The 11,921-nt window shown below is 43.6% G+C and overlaps 1 protein-coding gene across 1 annotated transcript in view; it reads right to left on the minus strand.

Moving 5' to 3' along the window:
• Window positions 1–771: 771 nt before the first annotated feature.
• CCT6B (chaperonin containing TCP1 subunit 6B) overlaps window positions 772–11,921 on the minus strand; it is a 39,994-nt gene continuing 28,844 nt past the window's right edge. The window contains exons 10-13 of the mRNA XM_004707349.2: window positions 6,478–6,645; window positions 4,019–4,121; window positions 1,453–1,525; window positions 772–964 (exon numbers count right to left, since the gene is read on the minus strand). Of these exons, the coding sequence (XP_004707406.1) occupies window positions 892–964; window positions 1,453–1,525; window positions 4,019–4,121; window positions 6,478–6,645 (417 nt within the window). The 3' untranslated portion in view covers window positions 772–891. The remainder of the gene's footprint in view (window positions 965–1,452; window positions 1,526–4,018; window positions 4,122–6,477; window positions 6,646–11,921) is intronic.

Below are 11,921 nucleotides of genomic sequence, written 5' to 3' on the forward strand. Positions count from 1 at the left end.
GGGAAATTGGTTCAATACACTGCAACATGACCAGACATGAGGGTTTTCAAAACGTTCATGGAACACTTGCATTATCTTTGCATTCCGTTTTTTCAGAAATGTTGTGGTCTACTCAGATCTGAGGAAAGGTCGTGTCCATAAACTTAATGTGGAAAGCGGCTGGCAGCACACTGAGTCAGAAAGACGAGCCCCCAACACGTTGGGCTCTCAATGGAAGCATTAAACAGGCGGCGGACTCTCCCCTGCACAGCTCCGCGAGTGCAGCTGCCGGCTCTGAGGCATCGATGGATGGGAGGGCGGTACCACAGAGAAGAACCAGACAACAGTGAAAAGTGCCACCGCTTCGTCCCAGCGCTTGGAACAACAACAACAACAACAAATGTATGGCTACAATGATACCTGAAAGCAACAGTTACACTCAAAGCCAAAGCGAATTATTTCCCAGTGTTGGTGCCAACAATCCTCCCTTTCCAAGGGAAACCTGCCCCAGCTCATCATCCACTCAGAGAGCTACAAGAGTCAGCACGGTAGCAGCAGGTGCTGGTTGTCCCTGCACCAGGGCCGGGAAAATCGAATCAGTTAGGAGAAAAGTAAGGGGCCTGGCAGTGCAGTGGTGAAGCGCTTGGCGGCTAACCCCCAGAATCACCAATTCAAATCCACCAGCCGTTGTTTCAGAGAAAACGGTTTAGGCCCAAAGGTATAATTCCTTTACGGTAAAAATCTTTCTTGTGTTCTTTATATTTGAAAAAAAGAAAAACATTTTGAGAGTGCTAAGATCAACCAATAGAAACCGTATTTATTGTGTGAGAATTAATAGCTTGGGCTACAGAATGGTGGTTGGCTGTGAGCTGCAGGAAATCTCAGCTTCCAGAAGGGGTGATGCTGAGCTCCTCACCCGTGGAGAGAAGACATGGCAGCTCGCATCATTTCATCCACCAGCAGAAGGTTGGTGGCAATCACCGTGCTGAGGAGGAAGACGACAAGGTGAGCAATGTCGACCAGCCCACTGCAGAGAGTCCTTTGTTTGGAATGACATTGGTGTGAGACTTTGTGAGACAACGCTGGGATCAGTACAAATACCACCTCCGGTATTTTCATTTCAGCTCCTTTACTGATAAGGTCCAAGCCTGATTTTATATTCCAGCAAAACTGAGCTCAGTTTTAGCCATATCATTTGATTTTTCCCACTAAACACTTGAAGTCTCATTCCCCACCCCTTCCCAATGAGCAGCAAGACAACCCTTCCTATAACTAGTGAAACTAAAATATAAAAGGGAATGTAAAAGGATAAAAGCTACTCTTTCTAACTAGCTATGTCTTTTCATACCGTGTATCATTTTTCCACTACAGACTGGTAAAAGTCATTTAAGGTTTTTTTAATGTTCTTTTTAAAAGACTTTTAATGTCATTATGCTCTAAAGGTGTCTGTTCCTCATATGAAGACAGACTTACCAAGAATGAAGGAGTTGTTTTTTCACACAGTAATTATCCCAGATTCCCGCATCTGCCGCTACCATTGGCTCACCTGCAAGGTAAAAATTATTTTAATATACCATCCTGATATTCTATTCTAGTAATACTAGTTGATATGGCCTAATAATACTTAATACACCATCAAGATTGTCAAAGCCACCAATGACCGCACACATGCTGTAAAATCGAATGGTCCATTTTCAGACCTCCTCACCAGTGACGCTGGACAAGCAAAGACACCCCCTTTGCTTGTATTCCAGGACCACCACCACCACCCCCCCTCCTGCTTTGCTTTCTTTCGCACTAGCCGCTCTCTGCCTACTGCGCTGACTCTTCTTCCCGGAGGTCCCAGTGTCGGCACACTCCGAGGTCCAGTCCTGGCTCTTCTCTCCTCCAGAGACACTCGTTTCCCGGGTGATTTTAACTATGCTTCTATTGAAATCATCGGCACTCTCGGGCTCGCGCTCGCTCGCTCTCATTTGTGGTTTGGGTGGAAGTTCATAAAACAAATTTTTCATTCAACAACTTTGCATGTTTTGCTTCATGGCATTAGTGTAAAAGCACTCTCCCCACTTCCTCCCTGGGGTCCCCATTTCTCTTTGCCCATCTTTCCTGCCCCTGAACCTTGGTTTTTGGGGAAGCACTGCCCTTTGGGTCTTCTATGTTGTTTGTTCTGAGGAGTACAAGGGAGTTTCAAAAAGTTCATGACAAATTCTATTTTTCCATGAGTTTTTTTTTAAAACCCTCATCTGTTCCTCATGGGTGTTGTTGATCACATTATAGACCTATTGTTTGGCTGGAAGGTGATTCTAGGGATAGGTTCAGTTCCGGGTCTAAAGGGTCTCTGAGGATCATCATCACAAGGGTCCCACCAGTGTCTATCAGACCATAAGTCTGGTCTTGAATTTCGGCCTACATTGTTCTCTCACTCTGTCCAGGATCTTCTGTTGAGATCCTCATCAGAGCAGTTGGTCCTAGTAGCCGAGCACCATCTAGTTCTTCTGGTCTTTTTTTTTTTTTAATCATTTTATTGGGGCTCATACAATTCTTATCACAATCCATACATCCATCCATTGTGTCAAGCACATCTGTACATTTCTTGCCATCATCATTCTCAAAACATTTGCCTTCTACTTGAGCCCTTAATATCAGCTGCTCACTTTCCCCCTCCCTCCACACTCCCCCCTCCCTCATGAACCCTTTCATGATTCATAGATTATTATTACTTTGTCATATGGTACACTGTCCAACATCTCCCCCTGCCCTCTTCTCTGCTGTCCATCCCCCAGGGAGGAGGCTATACGTAGATTCTTGTAATAGTTCTTCTGGTCTTAGGCAAAAGTTTGTGTGGGCCATTAATCCACTGGACTAATTGTTTCCTTAAGACTTTGATGGTCTTCACTCTTTGCTCCGGACAGGGGAGAAGCCAACAGCTGTATCTTAAATGGACTCTCCAGCTCGGAGCTTCCCTGAGCCCCAGGTCTAACCCCTATTTACTTGATGGTCGATGACACTCACTGCCATTATGTCGGTTCTGACTCGCAGTCGCCCCAGAGGTTTCCGAGCCTGTGACCCTACAGGACAGGGAGTTTCTTTCTCCCATGGAATAGCTGGTGGGCTCGAGTTCAAACCTTTACTTAGCAGCACCATCAGGGATCCTTTGGAAGTTGAAAGGCACTTGCCCAAACTGAATGCTGGCACTCCCCACCAGAATTTGCTCTACCCACTGTCCTCTCCAATTCTGCTAACGGTAACCCCACCCTTCCGGATGTCAATTGACACTTATCAGAGAGTAGTCGGTGTGACCCTTTTAAGCATAACTAGACCATGTCGCAACTGTTCAAAATGTCTCCCCATCCCATGAGAGTAAAAGCCCAAGTCCTGAGGCCCACATACTGCCCCAACGTAATCTAACCAACTTTTCTCATCTCTTTCCTCCTGTGCAAGAACACGAGACCCCAGCTTCCCCCAGCTGCTTCCTCTCCCCGACAACCGCATTGCTAACTTCCTCCCCTCCTCTCTTAAACGGATGTCTCCTCAGTGAGGTGCAGCCTGACAAACGGCCACCCTCCCTCTGTCCTCTGGTGCTAGTTTTCACCATCATCTTTCAACCGCTCTTTATTGTTTTCACAGCATGAGTTACTTCCTAAATGCTAGTGGTATTTATTTATTCAGCTCATTGTTTAAGCCTATCTTTTCCCACTAGAACAGATTTTGCCTGTTTTGTTCTATAATGAATCCCAGGAGTCCAATAAGGGCTCAATATTCATTTCTTAAAAGAATAAATATTTTAGGACATCCAGGAGTCAACTAACCTACTACCGGTCAAGTTGATTCTGACTAATCACGACCCTATAGAACAAAGTAGAAGTCCACAGGGTTTCCAGGACTGTAAATCTTTACCAGGACAGACAGCCTCATCTTTCTCCTGTGAAACTGTTGAGTTTGAACCTCTGACCTTGCGATCAGCAGACCAACGCTTAAGCCACTGTGCCATAAGGGTTCTTTTTCTTTATTAAGCAGCTAAATGTCTTCACTTTCTTACCTGTATTCAAATCTATGCCAACAAGTTGTTTTGATTCTGAATGTTTGGCCTGAACTTTTAATAGTGTATCCTGTGGGTCAAAACCAGCATTTTGAGCAAGAACCTTTAGGAATAAAAAGAATAAGATTATTAGTGTGGAGTATCGTGAACATACATCCTTGAGGACCAGAGCTGACACTCAGAAGGGGATGACAACAGAAAGTCCTGGGTAAAGTGGGAGAAAAAATGTGAAACGAGCTCAGTCCTAAGAAATGGCCAGACTGACTGGTAAGACAGACTGACTGGCCAGACTGACTGGTAAGACTCGTTCAGATGCGGGACTGAACTCAGCTCCCTTGGCTCCATTTTCAGGCGCACAACGGAAAGGCCCACACAGGGAACAATAGCACTCGGGGAGTACCCCATCCTCAGAGTCATTAACCCTTGAAGATCGAGAGGGCTGCGTTTGCTCGAGGACAGAACTGAGGAGACAGGAAGGGGTGTGGAAGGAAGAGCAAACAGAGACTGGAAATCACATACACAGCATGCTGATCCGGGTCCTCCTGTTGCTTCTTTTAAATCATTTCACTCTTCAGCTAAATCGGGCTATTCGTTTAACTATCTGGTAGTGTTTATATTTCACTCATCATTTCTCCTCTATCACATGAAATTCTGAGGCAGACATTAGTGCCTCGGGTCCATCCCACTGCATTGATTTCCCTACTTATAAAATATTAAAGATATCAATGACACATTTTAAACCAAGAAGGAAGTACCATGCTCCTCTTGTTTCCCGATCCCTCCAGCTGTCCCCAGATGGTCAGCTGTGGTCAGCACCCTTGTACTCATCAGCTCCATGAGACGGGAAAGCCACAACCTGTGCCAGCAGGGATCGTGACGCCTGCACCCCACACAAGGTCCATGTTCCAGTGGTCCCACATTGGATGAGGAACAAGGTTCCATCACTGTGTATTGTGTCAGCCTGAGCCAAGCCCTGGTGTGTCCGATCGCCCCGTACGCAGGAAAGCTGGACATCCAGTAAAGAAGCGCCAAGATGAAGGGAGGCATTTGAATGACAGTGCTGGGGAAGAGGGTTCAAAGGCTGCCAAAAATACAAACAAATCCATCTTGGATCCAACACCGCCAGAGGGCTCCTTAGAGGCAAGGATAACAAGACTTAGTCTCACATACTTTGGACAAGTTTTCAGAGTAGGCCAGTCCCTGGAGAAGGACATGGTGGTAAAGTAGAGGGCAGTGAGAAGGAGGAAGGCCCTTACCGAGATGGAGTAGCACAGTAGCTGCAGCAACGGACTCAAACATAAGAACTGGGAGGATAGATGGCGCAGGAGCAGGTGATGTTTTGTTCTGTGGTATATAGGGTCGCTGTGAGTTGGAAACAACTTCGTGGCCACTAACAGCGCCGTATGATCATGGAGCACTGGTGGCATGATGTATTACGCTGGACTGCTGACCACTAGCCCCACCTCCAGAGCAAAATGAATCTGTCTGCTCCTCTGAAGATTGACCGTCTCAGAAACCCGAAGGAGCCATTCTGCTCTGACCAATAGGGTTGCTAAGGGTCGGCACAGACAGGCTGTCAGTGAGTCTTTATAGGGTCATTCACCAAGAGTCCAGTGATGGATCACTGGAATGGCAACTATGAAGAGGGAACTTTGCTGGCATTATTAGCAAATGCTCCAATTCGCGGCAAAACTCCCTGCCACAGAGTTGATTCTGACTCACCGTGACCCTCTAGGGATGAGTAGACCTGCCCCGTGAGTCTCCAAGACTGTGAACTGGTGGTTTTAAACTGCTGACCTTGGATTAGCAGCCCAATGCATAACTGCTGTACCTCCAGCTCCTCTGAATTCAAAGTAGCATATTTGGAAGACACTGTCTGTATTTCTAAGTAGTTCACAACCAGATTAAGCAAAGGAAAAAAACAACAAAAAAAGGAACCACATTTCTCTGCCCTTCTGTTGTCACATGGGGAGAAAAAATTAGACTGCTCTCCTTCTATGGGAATTATAGTGACATTGACAAATGCAAGCTAATATTTGGGAGTTCTACAACAGCCGGAAGCCCTTACCTTTCACAACTTAAAATGACAACACTCTGGATGCCACCAACAAATGAAGGTCTACCTTAAAATCTCATTTTTAGGTCTAAACTTTTTCTTCATGACTAGTCAACCATGGCCTACTTCTACAGGAAACATGTGGAGCTCCTTTCGAGAAGCATGCTTCAGAGGACGAAGCAAGGGGATGAGCCAGCTATTTCATGAAGCTTCTGCAAGGATTCCCAACTTTGATCACAAAAGTGTCCCTGTTTTTACTGTAAAACACATCAAGAGGAAAACTGCATGAGGATACTCCAGTACGATCCTGTCTTTCTCCCTGCTGTCAAATCACACAGGCAATTTGTAACCCTAGCCCTGTATGTCTCCCCACTTGTGCCGCTGGCCATTAGCATAGTTCTACCTTAGGGACGATGAGCAAGGCATCAGCAAAAGCTTGGACTCCCAGGCGGGCTCTCCCTCTCACGACGAGCTTGTACGCAGCAAGACTTTCAGCCACCGCCACCTCAACGGCACCAGCCCCTGGAACCACACAGCCTTTGGGGAAGAAAAGTGATTGACACACATGCACCTACACGCACAAAGAAAAAGATTTAAAAAGCAATTTGCTATTCAAGTGTGTTATACTATCTTGCCTTTCTTGAAATTGAATTTAACTATATGTAGAAATCAAGTAAGTTGAAAAGCTCGGTGATTATTCACTTGTCTTATGAAGCATTCTAACGTTTTATGCCATTAAGTAATTATGCCTGGCATAGGGAACTCGGCTATAAATGTTTAGTTTGTTTATCCTCCAGTTAATAAGAACAGACATTTCTGAAAGCCAAAATAGAAAACACTTCAGAAACGGTAACAGGAGTAACGATTTCCGGAGGGTAGGGAAGGGAAGGGGGGAGTTGATATCAATGATGACTGTATAAACCCACTCAAGGGGAAAACGAATCACAGAATTGCAAGTGAATGGATACATTGGATAGTGTATTTTATGGCAAAAATAATAATAATAATAAGGGCTCCTAGTGGGTAGAGCGGGGGAGGGAGCGGATAAAGGGGAGCTGATATCAAAGAGTTCAAGAAGAAAATATTTTGAAACTGATGGTTGTAGCTATTGTAAAATCGTGCTTGAGCTAACTGAATTATGGATTGTTAAAATATCTGTAAGAGCTCCCAATAAAATGATTGATAAAAAAATTAACTTTTAAAAAGAATATAGTCAAGGAAAAAAATAAACATTTTTTCCACTTTATTTTACTCCTTTATGGTTATGCTTAAGAGGTTCTAATAGTATCAGCTTTGAACAGTTTTCAGGCCAAGATAATTAGGCCATAGTTTCTTATATACTAGGAGGTACCCCACCCCAAAATGGAACCCCCCCAAAAAAACCTATGTATTAATTTTTTTTACAAAATAACCTTATCACCTTCAAGGTACTTTTCACTACACTTAATACATTTGTCAAGTCTACAATTCCACTCTTGGAAACATTTTTCAAACTCATCTGTTTGGATGGCTGACAGCACCTCCCTCATTTTTTTCTTCACCTCTTCTGCATCATCAAATTGCTGTGCTTTCATGTCCCTCTGCATTTGCAGAACCAAAAAAGCCACATGAAGCTAGGTCAGGTGAATAAAGTACCTGGGGTAAAAGAGGTATGCTGGGTTTTGCCCAAAACTGGCCCACTGAGATGGCTGCATTGTCGTAAGAAAACCAGTCCCCTGTGTGGCACAAATCAGGCTTTTTGTCACACAGTACTACGCAATCTTTTCAGAACCTCTAAAGAGAAAGCTTGATTAACATGTGACCTGGAGGAACAAACACCAAATGCACTATGAGTAGACATTTTCATCCATTCAGGAAGTTGACAGACATCCAGAATGAAGTTTGTCATCAATCAACATTTCACCTCTTTTGAAATCACAAAATCACTCATACACTTACTTGAGTTTTTCCCATAGCGCTGTCCTTGTAAGTTGTGTTCAACATCACAACAGTTTCTGCATATTTTCCCCGGACAGGAAACAAAATTTCATAACCACACACTGTTCTCTTAAATCAGCCATTACAAAAAAACGAGGTTCAAGCGAAACTGCTTTTATGAAAAAATTCACTATAACCAGAGAGAGCCTTCTCAGGTGACGCCACTGAGTGCACTAACTCAGAGTGAGTTACTCGATGCTTGCCCACAGGGAAGGGGGGTGGGGGTGGGATGTGTGCTACAAAAGCTCTGCCCAGGACAATTCAAGTTCTTTGGGGTGAGTAGGGGTACTCCCTCGTAGAATTCTTAGAACTCAGTGAACTATGTATTTCTATACTGAAACAGAACCCAGACTTCAAACAGAAAAATGTTAGTATCCTAAGGCAAAAATCTAGTTAAACACGTAAATGTGTTAAATCGTGGGGTGACTTTTGTACCTGCTTGTGTGGTTTTGTGAAACAGGATGACTCTTCCTTAAGCCTGAAAACTACTTTAGAACCACTCATCTTCAAAGCTCAACAACACAGACTCTCTCCCCAGATCCCACAGCCTTTTCCCACCACCATCCAGTTTCTCTGCTTCACTTCTCAGGATGACTGCTCACAAGAGTTGATCCTATACATCACCTCCCAATCACACTTAAAATGTTTAAAGTTCCTTGTGCAATATGGGATACATATTTTAATATTTGTAAGGTATAAATATATATGTGTATGTGTGTATAATGAAAATGTGTATAAGGTATAAAGAAATAATAAAACAAGCACGTACCAACCATCCAGCTTAAGAAACAGAACACTGCTGAAAACCTCTCTGGTCCCATTCCCCTGTGAAAACACACTAGGATCAACATTCGTGAGATGCCACAAAAGTGGTACTTAAGAGCAATGTATATCACTAAACATCTATGTTAGAGACAACGGTTTCAAACAAAGAACCTCAGCTTCTACACTTGGAGGCCAGAGAAGGAAGAGCCAATAAAATAGTACAATGGCCAGCCCTGGTGCCTAGGGCCCAGGAAGGGGCACGTTTCCAGAGCCCTGAAGACAAGGCCAATACCCTTAAATACAGACTCTTCCACTCCACCTTCATCTGTCAAGCAACTGCCAAGAACAAAGGCCCCATACCCCACAACCTGGCAACAAAAGCAGTATCGCCTCGCAAACGGATGGAAGGACGCCATGGGGCAGGCAACAGGAGACATGGGAAGAAACACCTGAAAAAGGAGAACCAACTGCTGCAATTGCACTCCTGTCTTGAGAAACCAGCAGAAGCAGCCAAGGAGAGTGAGGAGACAGGACAGGGGCCCCACAGGAGAAACAGCAGAGACCCCAGGAGGCTCCACAGGAAAATGGAGTGTAAGCCCCACCTCACCATCCAAACTCAAGAAGAAAAAAGGTTTTTCCCAAGGAGTAATTGGAAGGCTCTCAAAGAGGTGGCTGTCCCCACGAGGAAGAAAGATCCAAGTCTCTCCCTAAGGAAGAACCACTGGTGATCCATATGATCATCTCAGCAGGTGCAGTGACAGGCATTAAACCAGCTCCAGCAGCCATGCTAATTCAACAGCACACCCACAAACAGAAACAGGAGAGAACTCCTCAATCTAAAATTGACTCGGCGGCGTTAAGTTTGTTTTGGGTCCACACGAGGAACAGACTGCCAAGAAGGATTAGCCACGGGAAACCTGAGGGACAGCAATGGAACCTTGTTAGCGAGAATGCTGGAGGATGAGCCCCTGGCAGGGGGAAGGTGTTCGAAATAAGGCTGTTGGCATGGATTTGCCTGTTCTGAGTATTTCATACAAATGAAATTATATAAGTGACTTATTGTCTCTGGTTTCTTGACATAACAATGTTTTTAGGTTCAAATTCGTTCTAAGGCGCCAGTCATTTTACCTACCATTATATTTGCACCATCACATAAATGTCCACACAGTCAAATGAGCATTGTTATTAATATTACAAGACATAAAATAGTTTTTATCTCAGGGACTCCCCTAAGATTATGTATGTATCAATGCCTCAAGTATCAATAATCCACTCCTTTTAGTGGTCAACTAACACTATTTTTTAATGAATATAACACATTTTGTTTATTCATCAGCTCATGGACATTTGTACTATTTCCATAGTTTTGTATTATAATATTTCATTGTTTTTGTTGAAAGTTTGTATATATACTGTTCAGTGACATTGATTACATTTTCACAATACTTTCTCATTTCTGTTCCAGTTGTCCCATGAGTCTAGCTTCCTTATCTCCTTCTCCCCCCTCCCCACTTACCTCCTCAGCTTTGCTTTAGGGTAAACGTTGACTATAGGGTCGCTATGAATTGGCATAGACCCCACGGCAGTGAGTGAGTGATACGGTCTCATACAGATAACTTTTTAGAGGAAGGAGCACAGTACGCATGGTGTCACGATTTTACTGCACAATCTCTCATTTACCTCAAAGGTGACCTCTGGGAGTGGTTACAGTACAAAGTTTACAAGGTATCTCAACAGTCTCAGGGCTTCCCCCTAGTCTACCAGCCCTCCAAGTCTGCCCTGTTAAAGACATTTAATTTTGTTCTATGCTTTCCTCCCATTCTATGATCTACTCTGTCCCTGGTGAGAACTGGCAATCACAGTAGCTTGATACCATCTAGTTCTTCCGGTCTGCAGGTACATATTATGACTATGGTTCGGAGAGCTAATCGTCCTATCGACTAGTTTCTTCTTCTGAGTGTTTGATCTGCTTCTTTCTCTTCTGCTTCGATGAATAAGGACCAGAAGTTGGTTCCCAGATGATGACGCCCAAGTTTGTAAGAGCCCAGACACTACTAACCAAAGTAGATTGTAGAACACAAAGTTTATGAACTATGTTACATAAAATGACCAAGTTGTCCCACGAGACAATGGTGCCTTCCACTCGTTGGCTCTTAAGAATACTGCTGTTATGAACATTAATATACAAGATTTTATATGAATATTTTAAAAATCATTTTATTGGAGGCTCTTACAGCTCTTATCACAATCCACTCATATATTCATTGTGTCAATCACAGTTGTACATTTGTTACCATCATCATTTTCAAAACCCTTTCTTTCTACTTGAGCCCTTGATATCAGCTCATTTTCCCCCTCTCCCTCGCTCCCTCATGAACCTGTGATAATTTGTAAGGTAGAATTGGGGTCATGATAGTGGGAGGTGGGGGGCAAGTATTAAACAACTAGAGGAAAGCTGAATGTTTCATGGGTGCTATACTGCACCCTGACTGACTTGTCTCTTCCTTGTGACCCTTCTGTAAGGGGATGTCCAATTGTCTACAGATGGGCTTTAGGTCTACACTCCACCTTCCCTCTCATTCACATCAATATGATTTTTTGTTCGGTCTCTGATGCCTGATACCTGATCCCATCGATACCTCATGATCACACAGGCTGGTATGATTCTTCCATGTGGGCTTTGTTGCTTCTCAGCCAGATGGCTATGCAAATATATTTTTTCAACTCTCGTAGGTATATACCCAAAAGTACAATTGAGCGGTCATATGGCAACTCTATGTCTAACTTTTGAAAGAACTGTTTTACAAGGCTGATGTATCATTTTATGTTCCCGCTAGCAATAAGTGAGCGGTTCCCATTGGTCCACATCCTGCCATCATGGTTATCATGAAATGCTATCTCTGTGTTTCTGAGTTGCATTTCCCTAATGAATAATGATATTGAACATGGCTTCATGTGCTTATTATCCTATTTTAGATATGTGTATTTTTATTGAGTTATTCACCCTACCTCCTTTTAGAAATTTAAAATATAATTATCAACAAATAAGCACTGCCTGTGTTAGACAGGGTTCTCTAGAGAGATAAAACCAAATTGCTGATAATT

This window comes from Echinops telfairi, unplaced genomic scaffold, assembly GCF_000313985.2.
Source record: "Echinops telfairi isolate 266 unplaced genomic scaffold, ASM31398v2 ScPeMD7_7458;HRSCAF=8496, whole genome shotgun sequence".
Taxonomy (NCBI): Eukaryota; Metazoa; Chordata; class Mammalia; order Afrosoricida; family Tenrecidae; genus Echinops; species Echinops telfairi.